General features: G+C 54.5%; 1 protein-coding gene across 2 annotated transcripts in view; it reads right to left on the reverse strand.

Annotated features, from left to right (window-relative positions):
* The window catches only part of extl3 (exostosin-like glycosyltransferase 3), an 83,510-nt gene that overhangs the window by 20,309 nt on the left and 47,518 nt on the right, over positions 1 to 15,683 (reverse strand). For both annotated transcript variants that reach the window (XM_067984155.1, XM_067984154.1), the window contains 2 exons: positions 14,516 to 14,630; positions 10,969 to 13,644 (listed from right to left, as the gene is read on the reverse strand). In XM_067984155.1, coding sequence (XP_067840256.1) covers positions 10,969 to 13,101 — 2,133 coding nt within the window. In that variant the 5' untranslated portion in view covers positions 13,102 to 13,644; positions 14,516 to 14,630. The remainder of the gene's footprint in view (positions 1 to 10,968; positions 13,645 to 14,515; positions 14,631 to 15,683) is intronic.

A 15,683-nucleotide genomic window follows, 5' to 3' on the forward strand; every position in this document is an offset into this window, starting at 1 on the left:
TGGGGGAAGAGAGAGATGGGGGGAGGGGGAAGAGAGAGATGGGGGAGGGGAAGAGAGAGATGGGGGGAGGGGAAGAGAGAGATGGGGGGGAGAGGGGGGGAAGAGAGAGATGGGGGGAGGGGGAAGAGAGAGATGGGGGGAGGGGAAGAGAGAGATGGGGGAGGGGGAAGGAGAGATGGGGGGAGGGGGAAGAGAGAGATGGGGGGAGGGGGAAGAGAGAGATGGGGGAGGGGAAGAGAGAGATGGGGGGAGGGGGAAGAGAGAGATGGGGGAGGGGAAGAGAGAGATGGGGGGAGGGAGAGAGATGGGGAGGGAAGAGAGAGATGGGGGGAGGGGGAAGAGAGAGATGGGGGAGGGGGAAGAGAGAGATGGGGGAGGGGAAGAGAGAGATGGGGGGAGGGGGAGAGAGAGATGGGGGAGGGGGAAGAGAGAGATGGGGGAGGGGAAGAGAGAGATGGGGGGAGGGGGGAAGAGAGAGATGGGGGAGGGGAAGAGAGAGATGGGGGAGGGGGAAGAGAGATGGGGGGAGGGGAAGAGAGAGATGGGGGGAGGGGGAAGAGAGAGATGGGGGAGGGAGAGAGATGGGGAGGGAGAGAGATGGGGGGAGGGGGAAGAGAGATGGGGGAGGGGAAGAGAGATGGGGGAGGGGAGAGAGATGGGGGAGGGGGAAGAGAGATGGGGAGGAGAGGGAGGAAGAGAGATGGGTGGAGGGGAAGAGAGATGGGTGGAGGGGGAAGAGAGATGGGTGGAGGGGGAAGAGAGATGGGGAGGGGAAGAGAGATGGGAGAAGAGAGATGGGGAGGGAGAGATGGGGAGGGGAAGAGAGATGGGGGGAGGGGGAAGAGAGAGGTGGGGGGGAGGGGGAAGAGAGAGGTGGGGGGGAGGGGAAGAGAGAGGTGGGGGGGAGGGGGAAGAGAGAGGTGGGGGGGAGGGGGAAGAGAGAGGTGGGGGGAGGGAAGAGAGAGGTGGGGGGGAGGGGGAAGAGAGAGGTGGGGGAGGGGAAGAGAGAGGTGGGGGGAGGGGGAAGAGAGAGGTGGGGGGGGGAGGGGGAAGAGAGAGGTGGGGGGGGGAGGGGGAAGAGAGAGGTGGGGGGGGGGAGGGGAAGAGAGAGGTGGGGGGGGAGGGGAAGAGAGAGGTGGGGGGAGGGGAAGAGAGAGGTGGGGGGGAGGGGGAAGAGAGAGGTGGGGGGGAGGGGGAAGAGAGAGGTGGGGGGGAGGGGAAGAGAGAGGTGGGGGGGAGGGGGAAGAGAGAGGTGGGGGGGAGGGGGAAGAGAGAGGTGGGGGGGAGGGGGAAGAGAGAGGTGGGGGAGGGGGAAGAGAGAGGTGGGGGGAGGGGGAAGAGAGAGGTGGGGGGAGGGGGAAGAGAGAGGTGGGGGGAGGGGGAAGAGAGAGGTCAGGGGGAGGGGGAAGAGAGAGGTCAGGGGGAGGGGGTAGAGAGAGAGAGAGATGGGGGGAGGGGGAAGAGAGAGAGAGAGAGATGGGGGGGAGGGGGAAGAGAGAGAGAGAGAGAGAGATGGGGGGAGGGGGGAGAGATGGGGGGGAGGGGGGAGAGAGATGGGGGGGAGGGGGGAGAGAGATGGGGGGGAGGGGGGAGAGAGATGGGGGGAGGGGGAAGAGAGATGGGGGGAAGAGAGATGGGGGAAGAGAGATGGGGGGGAAGAGAGATGGGGAAGAGAGATGGGGGGGGAAGAGAGATGGGGGGGAAGAGAGATGGGGGGGGGAAGAGAGATGGGGGGGGGGAAGAGAGATGGGGGGGGGAAGAGAGATGGGGGGGGGGAAGAGAGATGGGGGGGGGAAGAGAGATGGGGGGGGAAGAGAGATGGGGGGGGGAAGGAGAGATGGGGGGGGAAGAGAGATGGGGGGGGGGAAGAGAGATGGGGGGGGGAAGAGAGATGGGGGGGGGGAAGAGAGATGGGGGGGGGAAGAGAGATGGGGGGGGAAGAGAGATGGGGGGGGGGAAGAGAGATGGGGGGGGGGAAGAGAGATGGGGGAGGGGGAAGAGAGATGGGGGGAGGGGGAAGAGAGATGGGGGGAGGGGGAAGAGAGAGATGGGGGGAGGGGGAAGAGAGAGATGGGGGGGAGGGGGTAGAGAGAGAGAGAGATGGGGGGGAGGGGAAGAGAGAGAGAGAGAGATGGGGGGGAGGGGGAAGAGAGATGGGGGGGAAGATAGATGGGGGAAGAGAGATGGGGGGGGAAGAGAGATGGGGGGGGGAAGAGAGATGGGGGGGGAAGAGAGATGGGGGGGGAAGAGAGATGGGGGGGAAGAGAGATGGGGGGGGAAGAGAGATGGGGGGGGAAGAGAGATGGGGGGGGAAGAGAGATGGGGGGGGGAAGAGAGATGGGGGGGGAAGAGAGATGGGGGGGGAAGAGAGATGGGGGGGGGAAGAGAGATGGGGGGGGAAGAGAGATGGGGGGAAGAGAGATGGGGGGGGAAGAGAGATGGGGGGGGGAAGAGAGATGGGGGGGGAAAGAGAGATGGGGGGGGAAGAGAGATGGGGGGGAAGAGATGGGGGGGAAGCAGAGAGATGGGGGGGGGAGAGAGATGGGGGGGGGAAGAGAGATGGGGGGAAGAGAGATGGCGGGGGGAAGAGAGATGGGGGGGGAAGAGAGATGGGGGGGGGAAGAGAGATGGGGGGGGGAAGAGAGATGGGGGGGGGAAGAGAGATGGGGGGGGAAGAGAGATGGGGGGGGAAGAGAGATGGGGGGGAAGAGAGATGGGGGAGGGGAAGAGAGAGATGGGGGGAGGGGAAGAGAGAGATGGGGGAGAGGGGGTAGAGAGAGAGAGAGATGGGGGGGAGGGGGAAGAGAGAGAGAGAGATGGGGGGGAGGGGGGAGGGGGAAGAGAGATGGGGGGAAGAGAGATGGGGGAAGAGAGATGGGGGGAAGAGAGATGGGGGAAGAGAGATGGGGGGGGAAAGAGAGATGGGGGGGGGGAAGAGAGATGGGGGGGGGAAGAGAGATGGGGGGGGGGAAGAGAGATGGGGGGGGGGGAAGAGAGATGGGGGGGGGGAAGAGAGATGGGGGAGGGGGAAGAGAGAGATGGGGGGAGGGGGAAGAGAGAGATGGGGGGAGGGGAAGAGAGAGATGGGGGGAGGGGGAAGAGAGAGATGGGGGGAGGGGGAAGAGAGAGATGGGGGGAGGGGGAAGAGAGAGATGGGGGGAGGGGGAAGGGAGAGATGGGGGAGGGGGAAGGGAGAGATGGGGGGAGGGGGAAGAGAGAGATGGGGGGAGGGGGCAGAGAGAGATGGGGGGAGGGGGCAGAGAGAGATGGGGGAGGGGGCAGAGAGAGATGGGGGAGGGGAAGAGAGAGATGGGGGAGGGGAGAGAGAGATGGGGGGAGGGGAGAGAGAGATGGGGGGAGGGGGAGAGAGAGATGGGGGGAGGGGGAAGAGAGAGATGGGGGGAGGGAGAAGAGAGAGATGGGGGGAGGGGGATCAGAGAGAGATGGGGGGAGGGGGAAGAGAGAGATGGGGGGAGGGGAAGAGAGAGATGGGGGAGGGGGAAGAGAGAGATGGGGGGAGGGGGAAGAGAGAGATGGGGGGAGGGGAAGAGAGAGATGGGGGGAGGGGAAGAGAGAGATGGGGGGAGGGGGAAGAGAGAGATGGGGGGAGGGGGAAGAGAGAGATGGGGGAGGGGAAGAGAGAGATGGGGGGAGGGGGAAGAGAGAGATGGGGGAGGGGGAAGAGAGAGATGGGGGGAGGGGGAAGAGAGAGATGGGGGGAGGGGGAAGAGAGAGATGGGGGGAGGGGGAAGAGAGAGATGGGGGGAGGGGGAAGAGAGAGATGGGGGAGGGGGAAGAGAGAGATGGGGGGAGGGGAAGAGAGAGATGGGGGGAGGGGGAAGAGAGAGATGGGGGGAGGGGGAAGAGAGAGATGGGGGAGGGGGAAGAGAGAGATGGGGGGAGGGGGAAGAGAGAGATGGGGGGAGGGGGGAAGAGAGAGATGGGGGAGGGGGAAGAGAGAGATGGGGGAGGGGGAAGAGAGAGATGGGGGAGGGGGAAGAGAGAGATGGGGGGAGGGGGAAGAGAGAGATGGGGGAGGGGGAAGAGAGAGATGGGGGGAGGGGGAAGAGAGAGATGGGGGAGGGGGAAGAGAGAGATGGGGGAGGGGGAAGAGAGAGATGGGGGGAGGGGGAAGAGAGAGATGGGGGGAGGGGGAAGAGAGAGATGGGGGAGGGGAAGAGAGAGATGGGGGGAGGGGGAAGAGAGAGATGGGGGGAGGGGAAGAGAGAGATGGGGGGAGGGGGAAGAGAGAGATGGGGGAGGGGGAAGAGAGAGATGGGGGGAGGGGGAAGAGAGAGATGGGGGAGGGGGAAGAGAGAGATGGGGGGAGGGGAAGAGAGAGATGGGGGAGGGGAAGAGAGAGATGGGGGAGGGGGAAGAGAGGTGGGGGGAGGGGGAAGAGAGAGGTGGGGGGAGGGGGAAGAGAGAGGTGGGGGAGGGGGAAGAGAGAGGTGGGGGAGGGGGAAGAGAGAGGTGGGGGGAGGGGGAAGAGAGAGGTGGGGGGAGGGGGAAGAGAGAGGTGGGGGAGGGGGAAGAGAGAGGTGGGGGGAGGGGAAGAGAGAGGTGGGGGGAGGGGGAAGAGAGAGGTGGGGGGGAGGGGGAAGAGAGAGGTGGGGGGGAGGGGGAAGAGAGAGGTGGGGGGAGGGGGAAGAGAGAGGTGGGGGGGAGGGGAAGAGAGAGGTGGGGGGGAGGGGAAGAGAGAGGTGGGGGGGAGGGGGAAGAGAGAGGTGGGGGGGGAGGGGAAGAGAGAGGTGGGGGGAGGGGGAAGAGAGAGGTGGGGGGGAGGGGGAAGAGAGAGGTGGGGGGAGGGGGAAGAGAGAGGTGGGGGGGAGGGGGAAGAGAGAGGTGGGGGGAGGGGGAAGAGAGAGGTGGGGGGTGGGGAAGAGAGAGGTGGGGGGAGGGGGAAGAGAGAGGTGGGGGAGGGGGAAGAGAGAGGTGGGGGAGGGGAAGAGAGAGGTCGGGGGGAGGGGGAAGAGAGAGGTCGGGGGGAGGGGGAAGAGAGAGGTCGGGGGGAGGGGGAAGAGAGAGGTGGGGGGAGGGGGAAGAGAGAGGTGGGGGGAGGGGGAAGAGAGAGGTGGGGGGAGGGGAAGAGAGAGGTGGGGGGAGGGGAAGAGAGAGGTGGGGGGGAGGGGAAGAGAGAGGTGGGGGGGAGGGGAAGAGAGAGGTGGGGGGGAGGGGGAAGAGAGAGGTGGGGGGGAGGGGGAAGAGAGAGGTGGGGGGAGGGGAAGAGAGAGGTGGGGGGAGGGGGAAGAGAGAGGTTGGGGGGAGGGGAAGAGAGAGGTGGGGGGGAGGGGGAAGAGAGAGGTGGGGGGGAGGGGAAGAGAGAGGTGGGGGGAGGGGAAGAGAGAGGTGGGGGGAGGGGGAAGAGAGAGGTGGGGGGAGGGGGAAGAGAGAGGTGGGGGGTGGGGAAGAGAGAGGTGGGGGGAGGGGGAAGAGAGAGGTGGGGGGAGGGGAAGAGAGAGGTCGGGGGGAGGGGGAAGAGAGAGGTGGGGGGAGGGGAAGAGAGAGGTCGGGGGGAGGGGGAAGAGAGAGGTCGGGGGGAGGGGGAAGAGAGAGATGGGGGGGAAGAGAGATGGGGGGGGGAAGAGAGATGGGGGGAAGAGAGATGGGGGGAAGAGAGATGGGGGGAAGAGAGATGGGGGGAAGAGAGATGGGGGGGAAGAGAGATGGGGGGAAGAGAGATGGGGGGGGAAGAGAGATGGGGGGGAAGAGAGATGGGGGGGAAGAGAGATGGGGGGAAGAGAGAGATGGGGGAGGGGGAAGAGAGAGATGGGGAGGGGGAAGAGAGAGATGGGGGAGGGGGAAGAGAGAGATGGGGGAGGGGAAGAGAGAGATGGGGGGGAGGGGAAGAGAGAGAGAGATGGGGGGGAGGGGGAAGAGAGAGAGAGATGGGGGGGAGGGGGAAGAGAGAGAGAGATGGGGGGAGGGGAAGAGAGGGAGAGATGGGGGGGAGGGGGAGAGATGGGGGGGAGGGGAAGAGAGGGAGAGATGGGGGGGAGAGGGAGAGATGGGGGGGAGGGGAAGAGAGGGAGAGATGGGGGGAGGGGAAGAGAGAGAGAGATGGGGGGAGGGGGAAGAGAGAGAGAGATGGGGGGGAGAGAGAGAGAGAGAGAGAGAGAGAGAGAGAGAGAGACTGTCCCCTGATTTTCCCTTTCCCTCAAAACAAAGCAGAGTTGGGAGAATGGTGTTCAATCTGTTGCATCTGGCCCAAGTAGAAATGGGTGAGAGACAATTCACGGCCTTCTCCAATAGGTCTACTAGTTTATCCAGTGAGTAGCAGAGACGAGCAGACTACAAAGATCCCAGGTCCCATGCCCGGTCTGTGCCAAGGCGGCTGGTCTCAGCCAGGACTCCAGCAAGGGACCCACAAATGGTCTCAGCAAGAGAGAAAAATCAATCAGTGTTCCTGCTCTTGATTGCTTTCCACTGACACTTGTGGGCAATGCTTGGATACTGGAAGAGCGAGTGGACAAATGGGATGTTAACAGACACCATTAAAGCTCATAAGGGTCAGTCTGGTGTGATTCTGGAGAGCACCCGGGGGACCAAAGCTGACCCAAGAATGGGCACTCGAGAAGGGAGAAAATTAGCATGGAGAGAGAGAAAGAACTTGCGTTTCTATCGTGCCTTTCACAACCTCAGGACATCCCAAAACGCTTCACAGCCAATGAAGTACTTTTGAAGTGTAGACCCTGTTGAAATGTCGGCAAAAAAAAAATCTACAGACAAATCAGATATATTCCTGAACAGAGAAAGGATTGAGGGGTGTGGTGAGAGGGTGGGATTGTTCTATTAAAGGGACGATATGTTAGGTCTACTGACCATTCCTCTTCCTAAAAAATCCTGTTCATCTGCTGCAGTCTGTGCAGTTCCCCAGGGGCAGTTTCAGAGCAGACTGATACTGCAACAAAACATTTCTAGCAACTCCCGCTTGTGTCTCTGCACTCCACAATCAACGTGTCTCCACCTCTGTGCAGCAGACAGTTAGCACAACGTACCAGAATAGAACCGTTCCATAGCAACAAACGAACCGTGCCTGGAAACAATTCCCAGGACACCCTTGGCTTTGGAGCATTTCCAGGTAAAAATAACAAGGCCACAAAAAAGAAGTTTTTGCTAATGAGAATTGCTAGAATCAAGTGGAAGCCATTCTCTCCTCCGACGGGAATGATCCTGTGTAACAGCAGACAGAATCGTCCCCAAGCAATCATGCTGCCTATCTAGATTATTCAGAGTCTTGTCCCCAGAACATACCTGTAGGATCGCACCCCTCAAACGCAGCACAACTCAAAAGCAAAAGCCACGATCTCTCGAGTTAACCAGGGTCATTACTTTGCATCGAGTTAATTGGATATTTGAGCCAATCAAACAAGAAATAAAAGGAAGAACTTGCATTTCTATCGTGCCTTTCATGCCCACAGGACGTCCCAAAGTGCTTCACAGCCAAAGAATTTTTGAAGTATAGTCACTGTTGTGATGTAGGAAACGCGGCAGCCAATTTGTGCACAGCAAGGTCCCACATACAGCAATACGATAATGACTAGATAATGAGTTTTAGTGATGTTGGTTGAGGGATAAATATTCAGAGTGATTAGTGACACCACTGTGTTAGCTAATGAGTTGCAGGTGGGGTGGGACTTCCAGCCAAACAAACAGTGTATTTTACAGCAAGCAAAACAAGCAGCAAAGCAAACAAAGTCTATGTACAGAGTCTATTTAAAAAGAGCCTCTACGAACTGCAGCAAACAGAACTTGTGCATAAAATCAATCCCAGTCACTTACAGCAGTGCAGGCTCCAGGTGTGATTGATGGGAGAATTACCCAGTCATCTCCATTCTGGTCAGGAGTAGGGGTGTCACTTTATGTGGCCGTCATTATTGGCCAGGACACCAGGGAGATCTCCCTGCTCTTCTTCGAATAGTGCCGTGGGATCTTTTACGTCCACCTGAGAGGGCAGACAGGGCCTCGGTTTAATGTCCCATCTGAAAGACGGCACCTCTGACAGTGCAGCACTCCCTCAGTGCTGCACTGGGAGTGTCAGCCTGGATTTTGTGCTCAAATGTCTGGAGTGCGACTTGAACCCATGACCTTCTGTCTCAGAGGTAAGAGTGCTGCCCAATGAGCTACAGCTGACACCTTGTCAAAAAACAGTTCCATTCATTAGACACTTAGGAAAGTTTCCAATCTATACTTAGCAAGAACTACAAACAAAATGATTCCTCATTTTATTCTCAAACCCAGTATCTGGAGCCTCCATAAAAACAAATCAAATCATTCAAAATAATTCCTTCACTGTTCTATTCTGTCAGCCTCTTTCCTTGGTCACTCAGGTCAGAATATACAGATAAAAATAACAAATTTACACAATCCTGTAAAATAACCCATTAAACTTACCCATTAAATGGACCATTCAATGTTAGAAATGGCTGAGAGAAATTTCACTAATTATGGTCTGGGATTTCTGTCTGGGACCTGGGCTTGACTTGGAAATTTGTAATATTTTCACTTTGTGTCAGTAAACTTGCTGTGGTATAGCAACGGGCTGAAGCTGACACCTTGATCAATAAATCCCCTGGCAGGTGGTGTTTTTGTTTAAATGTGGCAACTGAAAGCTGGACTTTTGCTGTTTACAGTTAATAAACTGCTGGGTTACTATTTCCAAAACTGGGCTTTGGGTTCAGAACTGGACTGCGGACTTTGGGAAACATCCCGTGGCTCACGTTAAAGAAGGCAGCTCCTTTAAACAATTTAAAAACAACAAGAGGCTCGTTCAGTGATTGTGTTTGGGATAGGGAGCAGGCTGCTCTGTTTGGACAAAGTTACCAATAAACTGCTCTGTAAATAAAGCTGACAATGGTTGGGAGGAACTCAATCATAGACTCTTATAGCACAGAAGGCAGCCATTCGGCCCATCGTGCCTGAGCCGGCTCTTTGAAAGAACTATCCAATTAGTCCCACTCCCCTGCTCTTTCCCCATAACCCTACAAATTTTTCCCCTTCAAGTAGTTATCCAATTCCCTTTTGAAAGTTATTATTGAATCTGCTTCCACCACCCTTTCAGGCAGCGCATTCCAGATCGTAACAACTCGCTGTGTAAAAACATTTCTCCTCAGCTTCCCTCTAAGTAAAACATGGTTGAAAATAAATTGTGGCGCTTTTTTTTTCCACAGACGTAAGACCTGTCTCCCTCCACTGCCTCTCTTTACGCTCCATTCCCCGTGTCCTGGACAGCTCCTTGGGTGACCACATTCTGGATATCGTGATCCAGAAACCCCTTCACCCTCTCTGATGCTGCGGAATGCAGCCAACTTCCGCTCGACCGCAGAAATTCTCTTCTCTCGAGGCCCAACATTTGGTGTAAATGTGCTGCCCCTGGACACACCGAGGATCCAGTAATGGTCCACAGATTCGGTCAGGAATGTAGTCCAGATTTTAATAATCCTTTGCATGAAAAAAATTTTAAATCCGCTTTTTGCTTTTAGTACTAATCCTAGGTTTGTGGCCCTGGTTATTGATTTGCTGACTAGTAGGAAATAAACCTTCATGATTGATTCAACCATTTCAACATTTTGAACACTCCTATTATACCTACCACTAACCTTCACTCGCCAGCTTATGTCAAGTCTGGTATCATACAGAATATGGTCACCCAAGGGGCTGTCCAGGACATGGGGAATAGAGCGTAAAGAGAGGCAGTGGAGGGAGACAGGTCTCACCTGCTCAGGGAACTCCTGGCTTACTGGAACTGTCCGATGGGTCCTTAGTGTTGGGCAAGTACACGGAGTGCTGTGAACAGTTCTGGTCTCCATTTTATAAAAAGGATATAGAAGCACTGAGGTGGTGCTAAAAAGGTTTACTAGGATGACACCAGAACTCAGAGATTAGTCTCTCATCATAACTATATCCTCTCATTGAATGATAGAGGCCATTCGGTCCATCATGCCTGAGCCGGCTCTTTGAAAGAGCTATCCAATTAGTCCCACTCCCCTGCCTTTTCCCCATAGCCCTGCAAATTTTCCCCTTGATGTATTTATCACATCCTACACTGTGCCTTTTCCAGAGCCCCAATATCTTTCTATAGTGGGTTCACCATAATTACACACAGTAGTCCTTGCTTTTGCATTCAATTAAATAATGAAACCAAGGAAGAGGAATAAATAAAAGTCTCTTGGATTGGGTCCCTGAGGGTCTGGTTAGGACTTGTTTGTTCTTCAAATGTACAAATAACTTGGGCATGGGGAGGGAATATCATGAAAATTTACTGGTAACCTCACATTTGAGGGCATGTGTGAGGCAAGAACGGGGGGAAAGACAACTCTATATAAAACTGAGGATTCCATTTGTTCTTATGTCTCTTGGACCTGTTAACTGCTTTTAAAGATCTTGGGATGTGGGCGTCGCTGGCAAGGCCAGCATTTATTGTCCATTCCTTGTTGCCCTATTTTGATACAACTGAGTGGCTTGTTAGGCAGTTAAGAGTCAACCACGTTGGTGTGGGACTGGAGTCCCCTAGAGCCCCCAGGTGTAAGGTGAGTAGTTCTGTGTAATAACCGGAAGTCGAGCAAAATAGAACGGAGTACCTCCATGTGACGGCATGAATTTTAATTGTACAAATTCAGCTCACAACATTGCGGAGGGCCACCATGGCTAGATAATGCACTCCAATTAAGGGAAATTGGTCCTGGAGCCTCGTCAATCGTTAAGACTGTACTAACTTATTGTACAGATCCTAACTCTTCAGATGAGGGGAGGGATAAAATAACATGAAAACGTGCATGGCTCCTCAAAGATTTCTTAAAAGCCAATATTTGATTTACCTGCAGTTCCAACGAGATCCTTCCTGGATCTGGGAAGCCTGGTCTTTTGTTATTTTTAACATGCTACACAGAGCATTACCATTCTGGAACACACGTGCATGCAATGGTTATCGATCACTAAAGCAAACCAGAGAAAAGGAAAATTCCTTACCACAATGGGCACTCCGATATCTGGCCACACCAAGTCCTCGGATGGTGGCTTGGGAGAGTTCCACACAACAACAACTTTATTCAAATAAGGAAGACCGTTCAGCCTCTCCAAAGAGTTCATCAGGACTTCCTCACGTTCATAGGTCAGCATCACGACTGTAAACTGTTCCCTGGGAACATTCCCGCCCAAAGCAGCCTGGAACTCCTTCCCCGAACCCCCGGCTCCTCCGCCAATTGGCCGGAAGCCTGTCCCAGATCCAAGGAACTTGGCCTCAGACGGTAAAATGGGGTCGAGCGGGGTGTGTGGAAAGAGGTGGAACGGTCCTGGGGCGAAGTTCCAGGCTCGATAAGTGTCACGGACGGTGACCGTGAAGTTGCGAAGGTATTTGGGGGAAGCGTAGGGCGGCTCGGTCTCAACGGGCCCCAAATCCAGGTCTCCAGTGTCGGCCATGTTGGGATCGGTGCCGGCGGCCTTTCCTGTCTTGTGAGGGATCTCCTTGGATGGCTCTTCCGCGATGGGAGCAGCAGGGATTTGTATCCTGGTCCGCACGGTAGACAGGATGGTGCTCAGCACGTTGTCAGAGGTGGAAAAGTAGGTCTCCCACAAGAAGCGACCCTGGCGTCGCATGTTGAGGAGGTCACTGTCCGAGATACTTCTCAGGAGAAAGTGGACTTCTGTTATGCGTGGCTTTGGCACCACCAGAGCTGCCTCGCTCCAATGTATCGTGTCGTGATAGGGCAACTGCACGTGTTCCCCAAGGATCACTGGGATGGCTCCAACTTCCAAGGCTTCGAAAAGCCTCATGGAACAGCCAGCGGAAGCGACAAGATGGCTGTTTCCAGGTGTTATGATTAATACAAAAGAGGATAATTTCAGCAACTCCAGCCTGTCATCCCTCTCACCACAAAGTGCCCATTCAGTAGGCAAGGCGGGCCGAGGCTGGTTCTTGCAGGTAAACTCCACAAGAACCAAGTCCAACTTGCTGTCCTGGACGGCCTTCAAGGTGGCAATGATCCGATCATCGTAATCCGCTGGAGCGTTCCCTTCAATCTCCTCCTCGAAGGAGCGGGCCTCCTGCAAGCTGGACATGAGTGACTCGATCTTCTCTCCCTGGAAGCTGAAGAGATACTTCCTTTTCACGGGAACCTGGGGAGGAATCTCTAGAAAGTTAGGTTCGGACATGGCATGGATGAGCGGCGAGGGGATGAGATCAAACCCAGGACGATATTGCACGTCATAAAAGGTGGATTGGGCAACCATGGCCCTGCCTGTGCTGACATTGTAGAGCAGATTCTGTGTCTGGGATCTCCTGGACAGGTTGATAAGAAGGTGATTGTGTCCATCCGACCGCCAGTAGGAGAGAGAGTGCAACTGCTTTTCAAGGTCAATGGACTTCAGTACCGATGAGTCCTGCAGCTCCCCAACCAAAACCACGTAGACACAGGCAACATGAGGATTGTCTGTAATGTAGATGTTAGTCCGGACGATGGCCTGGAATGCCTGTTTGATTAACGGGTCAATGAAACTGCTGAATTGGTACTGATCCAGTGGATAGATGTAGACGGGAAATCCAGATGTAAGTGGACACCGGGAGTAATCGAAGCAAGAGTGCAAACGGCAGCTATTGGGAGATTTTGGCAGCAGGAAGTTGGTCTCGTCTTTCTCTGGCAAGAGGCGGATTGGCAGCGAGAGCTTGGGCTGGTTCTGTGCCACCAGCTCTTTGTATGAATGCTCTGTTTGGCTGATGACGTTCCTGAGCTGCAGCAGGTCCTGCTTGGCGTTCTCGATGCTCTTCTTGCAAGACTCGATCTTTAGGTTGAGTTTGGCGATTTCGCTGTTGAGCTCTTGCCGCTTGGCCTCGAGTTGGAGCAGCTCCTCACTGACAGACTCCCGGATGCGGCAGAGGTCCTGGACGTGCTTGACCTCGCACAAGGCGTTGCCTGAGCGCGGCACAAAGATGCGCGGGCCAGAGTCGTCCAGGTTGTCGATGGTGGTCAGGTAGTAATGGGCAATCAGCGGGAAAAAAACCAGAATGATAAACAGAGTGAAGCTGAGCCAGGTTAACCGGATACGATTGGACCATCGTAGCATGCATGGCTGCCCTCCATTCCCAACACCTCCGTTTCGGAGCATGGTATAAACCGTCACGAGTTAGGAAAAGAAACCTTTTTAAATTAAAAAAAACAAAAAAAAGGGAGAGGGGCAAGAAACCCTCTCACAGTCACGTCTGATCACAAGCCATAATGGGGAAATCGAATCTCACTCACTGCCCAAAGGGTCATCGTGTACGTTCCTTTATTTCTTCAGGATATTTCCCATAAGCCGATTACAACTTAACACCAGTAGAACGGAAATTTCATTTTCTCTCTCTTTCCTCCCGTGAAATGTCTCTCTCCCCTCGGAGGCTAGCGAGCAAATCAGGAATCGACCAGTGTACACCTTCAGCTCACTGTTGTCACTGGAGGTGCCATTGCCATGACGATGGGAGGTCTCCGGGGACCCAAGCAGACACCTCTTAAGCCGGCAGTATCCATCAGCCCCTCTCAACACCCAGAATCGGCAGTCGACAGACAGTCACAACCCACGATCACAGCAATCAGCAGGAAGCGACGGGTAATCTCACCCTTTTACCCTCTCTTCTCACATCAATTAAACTTGTATCAGCGGCATCACCACCTGCAGTAGAAGAGGTTTCAGGTTAGTGGCTTCATGCAAAACATGTTTTTTTGAACATCACTGAGGGCTGTAACATCTGTCGACGATTGATTTAAAATCACCTGAGCTGAGAGTTTATGAACTGTGGTTCTCTCCCTTGTGTTCAAATCCCTCCATGGCCTCGCCCCTCACTATCTCTGTAACCTCCTCCAGCCCTACAACCCTCCGAGATCTCTGCGCTCCTCCAATTCCGGCCTCTTGCACATCCCCGATTTTAATCGCTCCACTATTGGCAGCCGCGCCTCAGCTGCTTCGGCCCTCAGCTCTGGAATTCCCTCCCTATCCTCTCTACTTTTCTCTCCTCCTTTAAAGGTCCTCCTTAAAACCTACCTCTTTGACCAAGTTTTTGGTCACATGTCCTATTACCTCCTTATGTGGCTGGGTGTCAAATTTTGTCTGATTATGCTCCTGCGAAATGCCTGGGGATATTTTACTACATTGAAGGAGCGATATAAATGCATGTTGTTATTGCTCATGGTGATTTAGAAGACTAAAATTAATCAGTAACAGAATAAATTACATCAGGTGTTATAAAAGCTCAGTTGGCGAAAGGGATTGGAGTGGGGGGATGGGGAGAAGAGTCAAAGGGGCATCATCTTTCCTGAAAGTGTCCGACAAACTACCTCGGGGGGGGGGGAAAGAGAGGGAGGAAGGAATGAGGAATCAAGGGAAGTCAAACCAGCCACATCATTGTGATAGAATTTTCTAGCCCATGGTGTCTGCGGGAGGGCTATCCAAAACTAATCCCTTGGCCCCGCGTTCTCCTGTGCCTCAAATGCGCTTGATGGAATGACGAGTTTCCAAACACTCATTTTATAAGAGGTATTTGTACTTCTCTGGACTTGCACTGTGTCGTTCCCGTGGAAACGCTAGCTGAGGCTGGGGGACGATCTCACGTGCTCTCTGCCTGGGCCTTTGCCAGAGTGAATATTCTTCATGTGGTAGCCCTGAAAAAAAAAAGATTATTAAAAACAGTATAACAGAATGCAGCATTGGAGCAACTGTGACGAGAACAGATATGTTGTGCTGCTTCAAGAACAGAGGAAGAATCGTTCCCTGATAACATGGCACATCAATACATTTCCCACGTTTAATGCAACCCCGATTAGCAAACGATAAGCTAACTCTGCATTTAACCGACAGGCAGAGTTCAACAGGAAGAGCTGGTGAGTGAAAGAGCTTCATAGCTTCGTCTAGACTGAGTCATAGGTGACATCCAGTACTTCCGGTCTAGACAGAAGAGCCGGAGGGACCTGCAGCACCTCCTGCTGCTGGTATGAACACACAGTGCTGTAGGTAAGCGGGAGACGTCTCCGATGGAGCTGCCTCGGGTATCAGACTCGCAGAGTGATCAAAGGCCATTAGCAGCTGAGACTCTCCATACAGCTGAATGAACACTTCTCGCAACAGAAAGCTGTTACCACAGGATTGTAATCAGGACAGACACACATCTAATGAATAGGTGGAGAGGGAGGCAGACAGAGAGAGAAGGAAGTTAAGAGTCAGCCAGTGGGTGTTGGACTGGAGTCACATATAGGCCCAGACTGGGTAAGGAGGGCAGATTTCCTTCCCGGATGGGTTTTTACGACATCCGGCAGCTTCACAGTCACTTTTACTTGTTTTTACTTCCAGATTTTTTTTAAAAAACTGAATTCAAATTCTCAAACTGCCCTGATGGGATTTGAACTGATGTTACTGGATTACTAGTTCAATAACATAACCACCACACTACCGTCTGCACATGCACAAAACCAAGATTGATTTAAAAGGCCTAGTAGCACTGGGTAATCTCAGCCCACAGGCCCGGACTCCATTCGGAGAGGAGAATGAGAGAAGGGCCACCAATCTCCGTCTTCCTCCGACCGGAATCTTTATAACGAGGTGGTCTGAAGTGACAGTGAGCAGCAATTACAGTCTCACCTCAATGCAGGGAGCAGACACTTCATTGCTTCCTGTCATCACTCACTGCACTTCACCCAAAGCTTCCAAAACCCACAACA

This window comes from Heptranchias perlo, chromosome 5 (assembly GCF_035084215.1).
Source record: "Heptranchias perlo isolate sHepPer1 chromosome 5, sHepPer1.hap1, whole genome shotgun sequence".
Lineage (NCBI taxonomy): Eukaryota > Metazoa > Chordata > Chondrichthyes > Hexanchiformes > Hexanchidae > Heptranchias > Heptranchias perlo.